This window comes from Gigantopelta aegis, chromosome 5, assembly GCF_016097555.1.
Source record: "Gigantopelta aegis isolate Gae_Host chromosome 5, Gae_host_genome, whole genome shotgun sequence".
Taxonomy (NCBI): domain Eukaryota; kingdom Metazoa; phylum Mollusca; class Gastropoda; order Neomphalida; family Peltospiridae; genus Gigantopelta; species Gigantopelta aegis.
The window spans coordinates 14204843-14223976 of NC_054703.1; the positions used below are offsets into that span (position 1 = coordinate 14204843).

At 40.7% G+C, this 19134-nt stretch overlaps 1 protein-coding gene across 2 annotated transcripts in view; it reads right to left on the reverse strand.

Annotated features, from left to right (window-relative positions):
* Positions 1-2194: 2194 nt before the first annotated feature.
* Positions 2195-19134, reverse strand: part of LOC121373512 (mothers against decapentaplegic homolog 4-like) — a 42914-nt gene continuing 25974 nt past the window's right edge. For both annotated transcript variants that reach the window (XM_041500184.1, XM_041500183.1), the window contains exons 7-12: positions 15023-15091; positions 11437-11496; positions 8154-8337; positions 7504-7672; positions 7303-7441; positions 2195-3117 (exon numbers count right to left, since the gene is read on the reverse strand). In XM_041500184.1, the coding sequence (XP_041356118.1) occupies positions 2894-3117; positions 7303-7441; positions 7504-7672; positions 8154-8337; positions 11437-11496; positions 15023-15091 (845 nt within the window). In that variant the 3' untranslated portion in view covers positions 2195-2893. The remainder of the gene's footprint in view (positions 3118-7302; positions 7442-7503; positions 7673-8153; positions 8338-11436; positions 11497-15022; positions 15092-19134) is intronic.

A 19134-nucleotide genomic window follows, 5' to 3' on the forward strand; every position in this document is an offset into this window, starting at 1 on the left:
TAGCCTAAATCTTCTACAGTATGCTCCCTTGGGGAAATGCACTTGTTTGAGGACAAGGAAATATTGAAAAGAAATATATTCTGTAAAAAATACAACACTGTTGAGAGGGTCATGTGACTACTAATTTTAGAGAGTACTTTCTCAACTGACATGTACCGTGTAAAAAATCCAACATAGGTCGAGCACGAAATTTTTCAATGAATGGCCCCTATCCCCGACCACGGCCTCGTGTTGCTGTTATACAACATACCACTTGTACAGTTGTTATCAGTCAGGACTACATATATAACAAGTTACTTCAAACCAATACGTTATTTAAATACTACACAGGTCAATCTACGTGTAATTATCAAAGAAAGATTTCAAAAAGCATATCTGAATTGTGTAGTATTTGTTTTTATGAGGCACTATTTCCTAAACCAGACTATATTACGCTGCTACATCAAGTAACGACACGACAAATGGCGGCGTGTGGCCTACAGCGATCACTTGATGTGCGGTCGGTCTGGGATCGACAGACGGTGGGCCCATTGGGCTATTTCCCGCTCCAGCCAGTGCACCACGACTCGTATGTCACAGGCCGTCTGTGGGATGGTGCATATAAAAGATCCCTTGTTACTAATCGAAAAAATGTAGCGTGTTTCCTTCTCTAATCTAAAACTATGTGTCAAAATTACCAAATGTTTGACATCCAATACCCGATGATTAATAAATCAATGTGCTCTAGTGGTGTCGTTAAACAAAACAAAACATTAGCTATTACTGTTTATCAGTATTCCAGATATCGGAGGATTAAAAAATTTTTTCTCAAATCTGTTACATTCATTACAAGTTAATGTTATCTCATTGGTTCAGCCATACCAACACGAGTTCAGTCATTTCTCAAGTTTAGTCATTTGTCAGAGAACATCCTACCTGATGACTTCACTTTATATTGATATTTTGTCTCACTAAGTTTGTTTAAGAAAAAAAATAAAAAAATATAAAAGTAAAATATAACATGAATTTTTAGTGTTATTACAATGTACTTTGTATTTATTGGTATGTTTCATATTTAATTATAAGTATTGTCTGTTATGTCGTTTACATCATCTGGGTATAAAAAATAAACAAAATCATCGCTGATTCGGAGTTTGCGGATGATTTTTTGTTTGTTCATACTCCGATGAACGTAAAAGAAATAACAGACAATTGTTAATTAAAAAAAAAAAAAATTAAAAAAAATATTTTACAAATACAAAAAAAGTTCCACTTTCTGAAAATGAATGGTGAAAAGCGTATTTAATACAATATTAGGTGTTAACCAAACACAAACCCTCCCCCTCCAACCACACTCCCTAAAAAAAAAAAGAAGAAAAAAAAAGGCCCATTTTTAAAGTTGAACAGCAAAACACATATGCAATTCCTGAACTTTTGCATACAAAAAAAGTTTGTAAGTTAATAATTTAAGCACAGGGCTCGAACTTAGGAATCTGTCTCCCACGGCAATTTTTAAAAGAATTGCAATGGGTAAAACAGTCCACCGACGGCAATTTTGAACCTGCCTATGACAATTTTTTTAAAACTGACATTTGCGGCAAATAAACCTGACTGAAAGGCTATCTTGTTATATGTAGACATCTTTTAAATGTGCTAATGTTAAATATTGGCAGATAATGTACACCATGTGTATATATTTCGCCATTGTTGAGGAGCTTTACCGACAGTGCCATCGGTGATGCTCTGTACCTACGTCAATTTATATCTCAACGATTGCCATCGGTGCCGCCGTTAAGTTCCAGCCCTGTAAGCAGCAAGTTGGAAGTAATGTATAATGTGTAATTTACTGCAAAAAAAAATCCCAGCTTTAAAAATAACAGTGGATATTTTATGCAGCAGCCAAACAGGTAGTGTCAGTGTGTTTAAAATACAACATGTCTCGTTCTCAGAATGGAATCTCCCAACAATCGTCACAATTAGTAAATATCTTGAAAGAGAATGAATGGGTTTACACGGCATGTTATATTCCACTACCTGACACCACTGACATATTAATGGAATCTCCTCAAATTTTGTCACAGCTATCAGCAGTATGTACTGTCACAAGAACATGACATTTTAATTTGCAACTGCATTTTTACCATAAATGAGTATTGTCTGTTTACTATTTGTACTAATTACCATTATATCAAAATTAAAAAAAAGGAAAAACGGCAATGGTAGACTCCTATATTCATAACATGCGACGACATGCCAAAATTAACAGTTCAAAGGAAGCATATAACAAAATTCCCCAGTATTCTTATTAACATTAATACCAGCTTCATATAACTGAATGGCATAAATACAAGCATGTCACACCCTGCAACCCTTACACAGTAGTGGAATAACCCACTTTATCATGTCTACAGAGTAATCACCGTCACAACTTGTGATCCCTACTTGTACACAGTGGAATCACCAATTTCATTGTCTTCACACTTGTTCTCGGTCAGAACCTGCAACCCATACTGGATAGTGGAACAGTCCACTAATTTGAAGTCTGCAGATGTTATCACTTGTCACCAGTCACAAATTTATAACAAGTCACAGATGAAAAATAAAGAGGCTCATATGGTCCTGCAAAAAAGCTCTCCTAAACAATGACGAACAGGAAAATATTTGGCAACATAACAACCGGTCACCCCTCTAGATGGAATCAACAACTAGTCTCCACCACCCACTCCACCCCACCAACCAACCAGACTTAAATCCATATTACCATCTGCATTTCTGTCAGATTAAATCACCGCAGATAACATTTAAAAATGGCAATAATTTGCTAAATGCCAAAAAAAGAGAAAAAAAGCCGCCATATTTGTTTGATGAATTATCCATGTCCTTCTCCATCGCAGATCTGTGGCGTTATCTCCCCTCATCCGAGGAAGAATCCGCGCGGCCTGGGGTCGTTGAGGGGCATCGACTGCAGGACCTCATCCAGGAGCTGTAGGGGGCGGTGTAGCTGCACCTCGATCCAGCACGGCGTCTCTTTAATACTCTTCCGCGGGTAGTCCGGCCCCCAGCCCTTCACAAAACTCAGTCGCAGGATACACAGGCGGCGTAGATCGTCGACACCAATACCGGCTGCCGCTGACAGACCTGGGGACAAGAAAAAATTAAAAAGTTAATGTTTGTTTAGTTTAACAACACCACTAGGACATATCTGATTTACTAATCATCAGATATTGGATGTCAAATATTTGGTATCTTAGAGGAAAGTAGCAACATTTTCTCACTAGCAGCAAACGATCATTTATATGCACTTTCCCCACAAACAGCACAGCACATACCATGGCCTTTGATATACCAGTCATGAAGCACTGGGTGGGACGAAGAAAAAAACACCCAATTAGAGAATGAGTCCACCAAGGTAACGTTCAGTGACAACATGGTTCTTGAACTTAAAGAACACCATAAAATTTAGTGATGTTTTATATGCACTATTACATAGAGAGGACAGCACCTACCACAACATTTGATATACCAGTCGTGATGCACTAATTGGGCCTGAAAAAAACCCCAGTCTGAGTTGACTCAATCCTACAATTCAAGTATCCTATGTAGGTGCTCTACCGACGGGAGTTGAACCCCCCCACCATGGGGAGAAGTTGATTTAGTGCTCTAGTGGTGTTATCAAACAAAACAAACTTTAAAGGTTAACTTTATAATAAAGTATAGTTAAAGTTTGTTTTGTTTAACGACACCACTAGAGTACAATGATTTATTAATCACCAGCTATCGGATGTCAAGTCAAGCATTTGGTAAGGCTGACATAAAGTCTCATCGGAGGAAACCCGCTACATTTTTCCATTAGCAGCAAGGGAGCTTTTATATCAGGGTTGAAAATTAGCATGAAAACCAAGGTCGCCAGCAGGGCCAGTTGAAGAAAAATCTTACTGGCCCTTCTCAAATTCAACTAGCCCTCCAATTATTACATTGGAATTTAACTGCACAGGTAAAACTAAAACTATAGTGATTTTTTTTAATAATAACCGTTTGCATTAAAGAAAACTGATGAACTGACATTGAACTTTATAAAGTAAAAATTTATATAAAAACATATTGTTAAGTTTTAAACTCATACACACAACACACATGTACCAACTGAAATAAAAATTGAAAAAATTGAAAAAGAAATCTAGTATAAATAAACGTTTCTTTACAAAGTACGATTAAATGAAACATTAAATCTCATTTTCAATACAGTGTAAAAGATAATGCAGTAGAAACAGAGAAAATGTAGAACTGCACGTGCTTTAATAAACTAGTCTGGAAGTGGCAGTCCTCTTTGTGGTGATGCAAGAGGGATGGAATAAACTTTGTGGTGATACAAGAGGGGTGAAATTCCCAGCAAATGATTTCCTCGGGAGTTGCTGCTCTCCTAGATAGAGATCCATGGAATCATCCACTGTTTTGCCAAATGTTCATTCGACTCTGATTTGTGCAGAGATACGGCCCTGATCATGTATTACGGTTATGTTATTTAGATTACTTTGGATGTCCATCAATTGCCTTAAAACGTGTATCACAGAAAAAAACAGAGAGTTAACCTATACAGTTTCATGGTAATTTGTAAAGAATCTTTGTTTTAATTTACACTGCACTTTTACCCCCAATATAGTGTTATTTGAGACAGTATGGGTTTAATACTTAATAAATTAATATGTTTTTATATGAATTTTATCTGTATTCATTATGTTGGCACTGTCAAAATATAGAACATGTTCTAGGTCTTCTGCTGCCAGATCTGTAGTTCGCGCCAATATAGATGTGGTGTGTTTTGTCACATTCGATTACCAGTACCATACTCACTAGACCTAAAATCGATGGTCGCCCAACAAACTACCTTTGTAAAATTCTTAGTCGCCGTTACCCAATAAGGGTCCCCATGGGCGACCGGGTGACTGCTAATTTTCAAACCTGTTATATGCACTTTCCCACAAAGGAAAGCACATACCACAGCCTTTGACCTGTTGTGGTGCACTGGTTGGAATGAAAAAAACACCCAATCAGTTGAACGGATCCACCGAGGTGGTTCGATCCTGTGATGCAAGCAACTCAGGTAAGTGCTCAACCGACTGAGCTAAATCTCACCACCAGCACTTTTCAAGGACAAAATATATACATTCTTGACTTGGATTTTAAAACCCCTTACATATAAACAAATGACTGAGGGGCTATACCTCCAACTGTGACCCACCCCGGGATGTTCCCTGACATGTACACAACACTCACCCACAGCAGGGGCTATACCTCTGACTGTGACCCACCCCGGGATGTTCCCTGACATATACACAACAGACTCACCCACAGCAGGGGCTATACCTCCAACTGTGACCCACCCCGGGATGTTCCCTGACATGTACACAACAGACTCACCCACAGCAAAGGCTATACCTCCGACTGTGACCCACCCCGGGATGTTCCCTGACATGTACACAACAGACTCACCCACAGCAAAGGCTATACCTCTGACTGTGACCCACCCCGGGATGTTCCCTGACATGTACACAACAGACTCACCCACAGCAAAGGCTATACCTCCGACTGTGACCCACCCCGGGATGTTCCCTGACATATACACAACAGACTCACCCACAGCAGGGGCTATACCTCCGACTGTGACCCACCCCGGGATGTTCCCTGACATATACACAACAGACTCACCCACAGCAAAGGCTATACCTCCGACTGTGACCCACCCCGGGATGTTCCCTGACATATACACAACAGACTCACCCACAGCAGGGGCTATACCTCCGACTGTGACCCACCCCGGGATGTTCCCTGACATGTACACAACAGACTCACCCACAGCAGGGGCTATACCTCCGACTGTGACCCACCCCGGGATGTTCCCTGACATATACACAACAGACTCACCCACAGCAGGGGCTATACCTCCGACTGTGACCCACCCCGGGATGTTCCCTGACATATACACAACAGACTCACCCACAGCAGGGGCTATACCTCCGACTGTGACCCACCCCGGGATGTTCCCTGACATATACACAACAGACTCACCCACAGCAGGGGCTATACCTCCGACTGCGACCCACCCCGGGATGTTCCCTGACATATACACAACAGACTCACCCACAGCAGGGGCTATACCTCCAACCGCGGCCCACCCCGGGATGTTCCCTGACATATACACAACAGACTCACCCACAGCAGGGGCTATACCTCCGACCGCGGCCCACCCCGGGATGTTCCCTGACATATACACAACAGACTCACCCACAGCAGGGGCTATACCTCCGACTGTGACCCACCCCGGGATGTTCCCTGACATATACACAACAGACTCACCACACAGCAGGGGCTATACCTCCGACAGCACATATACACAACAGACTCACCCACAGGCTATACCTCCGACTGTGACCCACCCCGGGATGTTCCCTGACATATACACAACAGACTCACCCACAGCAGGGGCTATACCTCCGACCGCGGCCCACCCCGGGATGTTCCCTGACATATACACAACAGACTCACCCACAGCAAAGGCTATACCTCCGACTGTGACCCACCCCGGGATGTTCCCTGACATATACACAACAGACTCACCCACAGCAAAGGCTATACCTCCGACTGTGACCCACCCCGGGATGTTCCCTGACATATACACAACAGACTCACCCACAGCAGGGGCTATACCTCTGACTGTGACCCACCCCGGGATGTTCCCTGACATATACACAACAGACTCACCCACAGCAAAGGCTATACCTCCGACTGTGACCCACCCCGGGATGTTCCCTGACATATACACAACAGACTCACCCACAGCAAAGGCTATACCTCTGACTGTGACCCACCCCGGGATGTTCCCTGACATATACACAACAGACTCACCCACAGCAGGGGCTATACCTCCGACCGCGGCCCACCCCGGGATGTTCCCTGACATATACACAACAGACTCACCCACAGCAAAGGCCCTCCGACCCCGGGGATGTTCCCTGACATATACACAACAGACTCACCCACAGCAAAGGCTATACCTCCGACCTGTGACCCACCCCGGGATGTTCCCTGACATATACACAACAGACTCACCCACAGCAGGGGCTATACCTCCAACCGCGGCCCACCCCGGGATGTTCCCTGACATATACACAACAGACTCACCCACAGCAGGGGCTATACCTCCAACCGCGGCCCACCCCGGGATGTTCCCTGACATGTACACAACAGACTCACCCACAGCAAAGGCTATACCTCTGACTGTGACCCACCCCGGGATGTTCCCTGACATGTACACAACAGACTCACCCACAGCAGGGGCTATACCTCCAACCGCGGCCGACCCCGGGATGTTCCCTGCGACGGCTGCTGCCTGTGCGGCTGCTGCTGCCTGCGCGGTTGCTGCCTGTTCCTGCATCTGCCGATGACACTGACGGATATCAAACACCTGCAACATTAACAATTCCTAAGTTCAAGGACCATAACTGTAAATGACCATGTGAAACCTACCTTTATAAAAGCACTGGGATAGATCTTGTGAACGGCATCGCCAGGCGCCCTGCCGGCTTCACGATCGAGGTAGTAGCTTTGAACGAAGACACTGTGGTCACTGACACACCGGATCCACACGTCGCCCTCACCGCGGTAGTTCAGATGCACCCCCTTGCCTATATGAAGTCTGCAATCAAAGGATAGGGATGGGTTGGGGTTTTGTGGCACTTTTTTCATTTATCATTTATTATTTTTTGAAAGAAGACAGAAACATTAACAGAGGAATAAAGGCATTTTTTTTAGGACATCATATATATATATATATAGAGAGAGAGAGAGAGAGAGAGAGAGAGAGAGAGAGAGAGAGAGAGAGAGAGAGAGAGAGAGAGAGAGAGAGAGAGAGAGAGAGAGAGAGAGAGGGACTGACAGAGAGCAAGGGATAGACAGACAGAATGAGAGGGACCAACAGAGACAAAATGAGAGAGAGACTGAGAGAGACAGAGTCAGAGAGGGACTAACAGAGAACAAAGACAGAGCGAGAGAGGGACCGACAGAGACAGAATGAGAGAGTGCGAGAGGAACTAACAGTTTGAGAGAGGACCGATCTACAATACACTAACACTAACATGTTGTACACATGTATGTGAGTGTATAAAGTCCATGCGTACCTGGCTCTCTCGCTGGCCTCTGTCCGGTGCACGTTGGACAGCTGTCCGAGACAGAAGCGGTCGATGCTGGATGGGTCGGTGTAGCCATCGACGGTCTCCGTGGAGCAGCTGTACGGAACCTTGAACGTCTCACCCACCTGCTGGTCCAACTCAAAGTACGTTATCGTGCACCAGAACTCTGGGGCTGCAACAAACGCTAACAGTCATGCTTGGCTCAGGCTACCAACTGCCAGCAGAAAGTTGGCCAACATTCTGTTGTCACCACTTCTACGACTGTCCAGTTGCTAGTCTGAGCGCTCTTCCAACTCAAAGTACGTTATCGTGCACCAGAACTCCGGGGCTGCAACAAACTAGTTGGTAGTCCGAGTGCTCTTACAACTCGATTCTCGTCGTATAATGCTAGTCTCAGACTACCAACTGCCAGCACAAAGTTGACCAACTTTTTGCTCTCATGCCTTCTACAACTGTCCAGTTGCTAGTCTAAGCTCTTACAATTCGATTCTCGTATAATGCTAGGAGCACACTATCAACTGCCAGTAGAAAGTTGGCCAACTTTCTGCTCTCATGACTTCTATGACTGTCTAGTTGCTAGTCTAAGCTCTTACAATTCGATTCTCGTATAATGCTAGGAGCACACTATCAACTGCCAGTAGAAAGTTGGCCAACTTTCTGCTCTCATGACTTCTATGACTGTCTAGTTGCTAGTCTGAGCTCTTACAATTCGATTCTCGTATAATGCTAGGAGCACACTATCAACTGCCAGTAGAAAGTTGGCCAACTTTCTGCTCTCATGACTTCTATGACTGTCTAGTTGCTAGTCTAAGCTCTTACAATTCGATTCTCGTATAATGCTAGGAGCACACTATCAACTGCCAGTAGAAACTTGGCCAACTTTCTGCTCTCATGACTTCTATGACTGTCTAGTTGCTAGTCTGAGCTCTTACAATTCGATTCTCATCGTATAATGCTAGGAGCACACTATCAACTGCCAGTAGAAAGTTGGCCAACTTTCTGCTCTCATGACTTCTATGACTGTCTAGTTGCTAGTCTAAGCTCTTACAATTCGATTCTCGTATAATGCTAGGAGCACACTATCAACTGCCAGTAGAAAGTTGGCCAACTTTCTGCTCTCATGACTTCTATGACTGTCTAGTTGCTAGTCTAAGCTCTTACAATTCGATTCTCGTATAATGCTAGGAGCACACTATCAACTGCCAGTAGAAAGTTGGCCAACTTTCTGCTCTCATGACTTCTATGACTGTCTAGTTGCTAGTCTGAGTGCTTTTACAACTCGATTCTCGTATAATGCTAGGAGCACACTATCAACTGCCAGTAGAAAGTTGGCCAACGTTCTGCTCTCATGACTTCTATGACTGTCTAGTTGCTAGTCTGAGTGCTTTTACAACTCGATTCTCGTATAATGCTAGGAGCACACTATCAACTGCCAGTAGAAAGTTGGCCAACTTTCTACTCTCATGACTTCTATGACTGTCTAGTTGCTAGTCTGAGTGCTTTTACAACTCGATTCTCGTATAATGCTAGGAGCACACTATCAACTGCCAGTAGAAAGTTGGCCAACTTTCTGCTCTCATGACTTCTATGACTGTCTAGTTGCTAGTCTAAGCTCTTACAATTCGATTCTCGTATAATGCTAGGAGCACACTATCAACTGCCAGTAGAAAGTTGGCAAACTTTCTGCTCTCATGACTTCTATGACTGTCTAGTTGCTAGTCTGAGTGCTTTTACAACTCGATTCTCGTATAATGCTAGGAGCACACTATCAACTGCCAGTAGAAAGTTGGCCAACGTTCTGCTCTCATGACTTCTATGACTGTCTAGTTGCTAGTCTGAGTGCTTTTACAACTCGATTCTCGTATAATGCTAGGAGCACACTATCAACTGCCAGTAGAAAGTTGGCCAACTTTCTACTCTCATGACTTCTATGACTGTCTAGTTGCTAGTCTGAGTGCTTTTACAACTCGATTCTCGTATAATGCTAGGAGCACACTATCAACTGCCAGTAGAAAGTTGGCCAACTTTCTGCTCTCATGACTTCTATGACTGTCTAGTTGCTAGTCTGAGCTTTTACAACTCGATTCTCATCGTATAACCCACTAGTTGTTAATCTGAGTGCATCCGTCTTAAATCGCGACTTATACGACTGTCCAGTTGTTAGTCTGAGAGCTCTTACAACTCGATTCTCGTTGTATGACCCATTAGTTTTCAAGCTGAGCAAACCCATCATAAGTCACGACTTCTTCGACTGTCCAGTTGCTAGTTTGAGCGCTCTTACAACTTGATTCTTGTCATATAACTCACTAATCGGTCAACATCACCACAGGCCGGGAGATCTTTTTGCCTGCCATATTTGTTTTGCCATTAATTATTTTACGTTTATGCACTTAATGATCTTACTTGATCTGTAACAGTACATGACAAACCTTTACACAAAACCTGACCTCAATATCTTAAGACAATGCAAAAAGGAAGGCCGGAAAACAAATTTTCGTATCTAGTAAGTTCAAGGGCCCATAACTCTGTCAAAAATGAGTAAATCGCCATAAAAGTCAAAACATGATTTGTAACAGTACATGATAAAGCTATACACAAATATAACTTTGAGGCATTGTTAAAAAAAAATACCCGGAAAACTATGTGGGACAGACTGATGGATGGATGGATGGAAATAAACCTATAGTCCCCTCCAATTGAATCGGGAGGGAACTAAAAATGGAAAGTTGCATGCAGGCCTCAGGGCTCGAAATTAACGAATGCACAGATGACAATTGCTGTAGTTGCAATATGAACTGTAGTCGGTCAAGGGATTGACCGATCGCAGTTTTTTGCTGATGGATAAAAATTATTGGTTGAAGTGACTCTTTCTTGATTTTTATATTTGTTGCTTAAGTTACAGGTTCAAAATTGCTGTCGTTAAGCATTTTGTCTACAGCAAAAAAAAAAAAAAAAAAAATTGCCATTGGTGACAAATTAGTAAGTTCGGGCCCTAACCTCTGCCACCCCCCCCCACCCTCCAATCTGTTCCTGAGAGAACAGTGACGAGAAACAAACGTGTACCTGGTCATGTTGTTAGGAGAGGAAGAGACTGACCCTCCTCTCCCCACCCCCCGATCTGTTCCTGAGAGGACAATAATGAGAAACAAACATGTACTTGGTTGTGTTTTTAGGGGAGGAAGAGACTGACCCTCCTCTCCCCACCCCCAACACACACCCCCCCCACCCCAATCTGTTGCTGAGAGGACAATGACGAGAAATAAACCTTTACCTGGTTGTGTTGTTAGGGGAGGAAGAGACTGAACGTCCGGAGACATCTGTGTGGCATTCCCTGCAAACAAAACAAAAGAAAGGAATGTTATGTTTACCAGTGCACTGTTTAATCAGCGGCTATTAAGCTATGTTTCCATATATGTACATTTTCTGTGTACGTACTGCGTGAAACCGTGAATCTGTCGTTTCAATACCTGTGCGCGTATACACCATTCATGAAGATAGAATGACAGAAATGAATTTCAAAAGGAAAGAAAGAAAGAAAATGTTTTACTTAACGACGCACTCAACACATTTTATTTACGGTTATATGGCATCAGACATATGGTTAAGGACCACACAGATATTGAGAGAGAAACCTGCTGTCGTCACTTCATGGGCTACTGTTTTCGATTAGCAGCAAGGGATCTTTTATATGCATCATCCCATAGACAGGATAGCACATACCACGTCCTTTGATGTACCAGTCGTGGTGCACCTGCTGGAGTGAGAAATAGTGCAATGGTCCCACTGACAGGATCGATCCCAGACCAATCTAATTAAAATTAGCTCCACTATTACATGTGGATCTAACACCAACCAGTTGGAGCTCATGTCCACCAATCAAAACCTTACTTGCAGAATCCTGCCAGTGATTTAAAACAACACTGCGTAGTCCCCAATGTCCAGGTAACATTTCTTCTGTAAATAATAATTTAAATATTGACCAATCACACTATGCCTTTTATAACGTTATTTGGGAGCATACAAATTCTAAAAATATCGGGCGAGTCTATTTTAGTGGCCGCAGTATAGCGAACTATACCAATACGTTATCAGTCTTCAATTTTACATTAAAAATTATTTATTTATTTATAAAAAAAAAAAAAAAAAATCAGTCTTCAGTTTTACATTACAAATTATTTATTTTATAAAATAAAACATGTTTTAAGGCATTCGTAATTCACACAAAACATGTATACCCTCAGGATAATTCGGAATGTTTTCAAATTATTTTTAAATCACTGGCAGGATTCTGCAAGTAAGGTTTTGATTGGTGGACATGAGCTCCAACTGGCTGGTGTTAGATCCATATGTAATAGTGGAGCTAATTTTAATTAGATTGGATCCCAGACCAACCTCGCAACGAGCGAGCGCTCTACCACTGGGATATGTCCCACCCCTTATTTGAAACGGAGATGGTAGGAACATTGGTAAGTTTAGACTTGTTTCCCATATAGATGATGATGCTTTCTTCAGTATTTCATCATTTCAAACGGAGACGGTAAGTACATTGGTAAGTTTAGACTTGTTTCCCATATAGATGATGATGCTTTCTTCAGTATTTCATCATTTCAAACGGAGACGGTAGGAACATTGTTAAGTTTAGACTTGTTTCCCATATAGATGATGATGCTTTCTGCAGTATTTCATTATTTCAAACGGAGACGGTAGGAACATTGGTAAGTTTAGACTTGTTTCCCATATAGATGATGATGCTTTCTGCAGTATTTCATCATTTCTTGTGGCCCAGTGGTAAAGCATTCGCTTGATGCGCGGTAGGTCAGTGGACCCATTGGGCTATCTCTCATTCCAGCCATGTGCTCCACAACTGGTGTAACAAAGGCCATGTTATCCTGTCTGTGGCATGGTGCACATAAAAAAATCCCTTGCTGCTAATCGAAAAGAGTAGTGGTGACAGTGGGTTTCCTCTCTCGATATCTGTGTGGTCCTTAACCATATATATGTCTGACGCCATATAACCGTAAATAAAATGCACATGTTGAGTGTGTCGTTAAATAAAACATTTCCTTCCTTCATTTCTTGTGGGATTTCACTTTTATGTAGTCCGTGAATATGCGAAAAAAATGCTCAAAAAGCGGCTCTAGAAATTACATGCACAGATACCATGAAAACACAGAAACAGCAGTCACATTATTTTGATCATTCACAGATTTACAGATTCACGAAAAATGTACATATATGTAAACGTATCTTTACTTGTATTAGGCAGCATAATGATTAGTGACGTCTCTATGACGATTATAATTGAAAATCAATTGATTCGGTTCTACCATGTGTGTATTGATTACAAAATTGATAAATTAATGGTTGTAGAAAATGTTAACAATAATCATTCTTACAGATTTGCTGAAGGGACTGATATGCAAAAGTCCTTGGTTTGGTTTTATGTGTATGTAAAGAAAAAGATACTCAATAGCTAATATCTAGTTTTATCATCCATTAAAGGCTTTTGTCGGAGATATCGCTGGCACGATAATTTGCGATATCACTTCTTATAATCTTGATTGCTCACATTTTAATAACAAGACAATGGTTTGTTACGTCACTGTGTTAGTTTCAGCGCTAAGCCTACCATTAGTGACATCACGCCACTGCCCTTCTGCTAGTTAGCGAGTCTACCGCTGACATTCAACCCACATTACTGACATTGTTTACAACTGTCGCAAATGAAAAGAATGATAATGGATGATAAAAAGAATACCCCCCCCCCCCCCATGTCTTGTGATATCATAATTTATGAGCACTCGTTGATACTTTTATGAACTCGTGCTCATAAATTATGATATCACAAGACACTCGGGGAGTATCCTCTCTATATATAGGCAATTCTAGAATGTATTCCAGTGAATATACAAGCCCTGAAATTGCCCATGGCAATCGACAATGCCGTGGCATTTTATCATTCTCCACAACTTTTTTTCTTCTTTTCTTTGGACTATATTATAAAAAAAATTCCACTGCTTGTTTTTTGCTCTGGACGTTTTCTTAATTGCAGTGGTTGATATAATAGGCATATTGTACATAATCGTTATAAATTAAATCTTTCTTTGGTTGAGTAAGTTAAGTTCATATAATTCTAACTGATTGTATGACCAAACATTAACGGACTGGTGCAAAACGACTGAAATTCAAAACACTTCCTAACGCTAATAATAATCACAAATTATCTACTAAAATGTGCCAGACAGGTACCTCATATACAAAAACTGTACACATATACTTCACTCATACTAAACTCTTGAAGACATTTTTTTCACCTTCTTTTTTTATTTGATCATACATCCATAAACTATAAATGTACTTCGCTCATACTAAACCTTTGAAGAAATCTTTTTCCCCCCCTTTTTTTTTTATTTGATTGTACATCCACAGTTATTAAATACATATACTACACACATAAAATCTGGTTGTAATTACCTATAGGTATTTTTTTTTCTTTTCTTTTTTAAATGTATAGACACACAAATACATTGTATCATACATGAAATCTTAACATATAGGCAAAATGTCAAATTGTTTTTTTTGAAGTCAATGTCCCCCCCCCCCCCCCCCCCACCCAGCATTTCTTTTAATTACAAACAGAGGTGGATCTAGGGTGGAGGACCCAGGGACCTGCCCGCCCTCCAAAATTTTGCGACAGTTACAATTTTATTATATATTAATTTTCTTCTCTTTTTTTTTGTACGATCCCCCTCCAAATCTTGCCCAAAAGTTCCCTCAGCATTCCGCCTCACGTCATTGGAGCTCCCCCCCTAAATGGATTTTTTGGATCCGCCACTGACAAATGAATGTGAACTTACAATACGGAGCTGCAGTCAGGTTAGGAGCATAGGTAGCCGTACTGTCTCCAACCCACGTTGTCGTGGAACCTGGGTAAGTATATAAAAACAGCAATATGTACGCCTTTTACTGTTACCACAATGCAGCAACACAATATAATACACAGTATGCATATTACATTAACATGACAAAACACATATCAACTACATGGTTGTGTATTGGAAGGAACGAAATGTTTTATTTAACGGTGCACCCAACACATTGTATTTACGGTTATATGGCGTCAGATATATGGTTAAGGACCACACAGATATTGAGAGGAAATCCGCTGTTACCACTTCATGGGCTGCTCTTTTCGATTAGCAGCAAGGGATCTTTTATATGCACCATCCCATAGACAGGATAGCACATACCACAGCCTTTGATGTACCAGTCGTGGTGCACTGGCTGGAGCGAGAAATAGTCCAATGGGCCCACTGATGGGGATCGATCCCAAATTGACCGCGCATCAAGCGAACGCTTTACCACTGGGTTATGTCTCGCCCAGTAGATTGTGTATTGTTACGAAGTCACCATAATCAATGTTTCTGAATTATAGTTAATTTTGTGTGAAATACATTTGAGTCACCATATTCCAAATGTCAGTATGACCAAAACAGAAGGGACTTGCTTTTTAAGCAATATTTATTGCCGTTCCGCTTTGCAGTCTGGGGACTGATCAACAGGCGTTAGCCTAGCTACATTGAGGCCTCTCCCAACACAAGGAACTTATCAAAAGTTCATAATTCAGGGCTCTGAAAATTCAACATTTGTGTAAGCCATGTAAATATATTAAATTTAATGCAAAAATTTAAATTTGTTTTATTTAACGACACCACAAGAGCACATTAATTAATTAATCATCGGCTATTGGATGTCAAACATTTGGTACTTTTTGACATATACATGTAGACTCAGAGAGGAAACCAGATACATTTTTCCATTAGTAGCAAGGAATCTTTTATATGCATCATCCGATAGACAGGAAAGCACATACCATGGCCTTTGACATACCAGTCATGGTGCACTGACTGGAACGGGAAATAACCCAATGAGTCCACCAACGAGGATTGATCCCAAAAATTAAAAGTGATGACACAACCTTATATGTCTGTCTGTATATTATTTAAAAAACGTTTGAAAGTATTATTAGCTGTTTCATAGGAAATAATTATCTATTAAAAATGTGCGCCATGACTTTCATTCTATTCGGGACGAAAGCCAATGATGACTCAACTGTATGCATGGCCTGGCAAATTGTATCCAATATGAAGAGTGAGACGAAACCAACAAAAACCCCTACAGTGTACCAAATTTTCACGCACTGACAAAAAATACTGATACCAATGAATATTTACATGTGAGAATCAAAGTACAGTTGTCTGTACACGCACCTGAGTGAACATGGTCAAACCACACATACCGGCCCTGTGAATCACTAGTTACAAATGATATAAAAAAAAAAAAAATCAAATGAAATTAACACACATGGTCAAAGCAAGCTGTTCATGGCCATGCTACATGATGATGCTACATACCGTCAAACGCATACAATATAGACTGAAGCAACCAACAACACGCGGAAAAAAACAGAAGAGACTGGCATACATGTACACAAACACATTGAATGATAAAATGTGCTATTTTTTTTCTTTTCTTTTTTATGAATGATGACAATTTCCTGAGGAACAGTCTTGTAAAATACCTTAGTAACAGTGACAAAGTCTTGTAAAATGACTTAGTAACAGTGACACAGTCTTGTAAAATGCCTTAGTAACAGTGACACAGTCTTGTAAAATGCCTTAGTAACAGTGACACAGTATTGTAAAATGCCTTAGTAACAGTGATGCAGTCTTGTAAAATGACTTAGTAACAGCGATGCAGTCTTGTAAAATGACTTAGTAAAAATGACAAAGTCTTGTAAAATGACTTAGTAACAGTGACAAAGTCTTGTAAAATGACTTAGTAACAGTGATGCAGTCTTGTAAAATGCCTTAGTAACAGTGACAAAGTCTTGTAAAATGCCTTAGTAACAGTGACGAAGTTTTGTAAAATGACTTAGTAACAGTGACGAAGACTTGTAAAATGACTTAGTAACAGTGACAGTCTTGTAAAATGACTTAGTAACAGTGACAGTCTTGTAAAATGCCTTAGTAACAGTGATGCAGTCTTGTAAAATGACTTAGTAACAGCGATGCAGTCTTGTAAAATGACTTAGTAACAGTGAGAGTCTTGTAAAATGACTTAGTAACAGTGACGAAGTCTTGTCAAATGACTTAGTAAAAATGACAAAGTCTTGTAAAATGACTTAGTAACAGTGACAGTCTTGTAAAATGACTTAGTAACAGTGACGAAGTCTTGTCAAATGACTTAGTAACAGTGACGAAGTCTTATAGGTAGTACTAGACCAATAACTTCCGGCTGGGTCAAAGTTCGAGGTGCACCGAATTTTTGATAGAGAAGTGAACACCACAAGTCCTGTGATTGGTTATAAATGTGAGTGTGTTGGTTGTAAAAAATAATAGTTTTATCTGGGTTAAAAAAAAAAGAGCAATTTTATTTCATCTAGTACCAATGTGTCAAGTAGCCTTGTGCTTGAAACATGTATGGGGTACCTGTAAAAAAAAAAGTACTCGAATTTTGTGCGGAACTAGGGTAGTCATAGACGCTACCTGTTATCTCAGAAACGAGCAGCTTGACCCCCATTTTTTTCTGATTCAATTTAAGTGTGAGGGGTGGTAGTATTTATATCTGTGGCGTTTATGTCGGTTGATACGTTGCAGGTAGGAGTTTTACCCACATATGTTACTATTGTCGTCTATGGGATTTGATTTGGTAGTATACACCCTGTAAAATGACTTAGTAACAGTGACAGTCTTGTAAAATGACTTAGTAACAGTGACAGTCTTGTAAAATGGCTTAGTAACAGTGACAGTCTTGTAAAATGACTTAGTAACAGTGACGAAGTCTTGTAAAATGACTTAGTAACAGTGACAGTCTTGTAAAATGACTAAGTAACAGTGACAGTCTTGTAAAATGACTTAGTAACAATGACGAAGACTTAGTAACAATGACGAAGTCTTGTAAAATGCCTTAGTAAAAGTGACAGTCTTGTAAAATGCCTTAGTAACAGCGCTGCAGTCTTGTAAAATGCCTTAGTAACAGCGCTGCAGTCTTGTAAAATGCCTTAGTAACAGTGATGCAGTCTTGTAAAATGCCTTAGTAACAGTGATGAAGTCTTGTAAAATGCCTTAGTAACAGCGATGCAGTCTTGTAAAATGCCTTAGTAACAGCGATGCAGTCTTGTAAAATGCCTTAGTAACAGCAATGCAGTCTTGTAAAATGCCTTAGTAACAGCGATGCAGTCTAGTAAAATGTTTTAGTAACAGTGATGCAGTCTTGTAAAATGCCTTAGTAACAGTGACAAAGTCTTGTAAAATGCCTTAGTAACAGCGATGCAGTCTTGTAAAATGCCTTAGTAACAGCGATGCAGTCTTGTAAAATGCCTTAGTAACAGCGATGCAGTCTTGTAAAATGCCTTAGTAACAGTGATGCAGTCTTGTAAAATGACTTAGTAACAGCGATGCAGTCTTGTAAAATGCCTTAGTAACAGTGACAAAGTCTTGTAAAATGCCTTAGTAACAGCGATGAAGTCTTGTAAAATTACTTAGTAACAGTGATGCAGTCTTGTAAAATGCCTTAGTAACAGTGACAAAGTCTTGTAAAATGACTTAGTAACAGTGATGCAGTCTTGTAAAATGACTTAGTAACAGTGATGCAGTCTTGTAAAATGACTTAGTAACAGCGATGCAGTCTTGTAAAATGCCTTAGTAACAGTGATGCAGTCTTGTAAAATGACTTAGTAACAGTGATGCAGTCTTGTAAAATGACTTAGTAACAGCGATGCAGTCTTGTAAAATGCCTTAGTAACAGTGATGCAGTCTTGTAAAATGACTTAGTAACAGCGATGCAGTCTTGTAAAATGCCTTAGTAACAGTGATGCAGTCTTGTAAAATGCCTTAGTAACAGCGATGCAGTCTTGTAAAATGCCTTAGTAACAGCGATGAAGTCTTGTAAAATGACTTAGTAACAG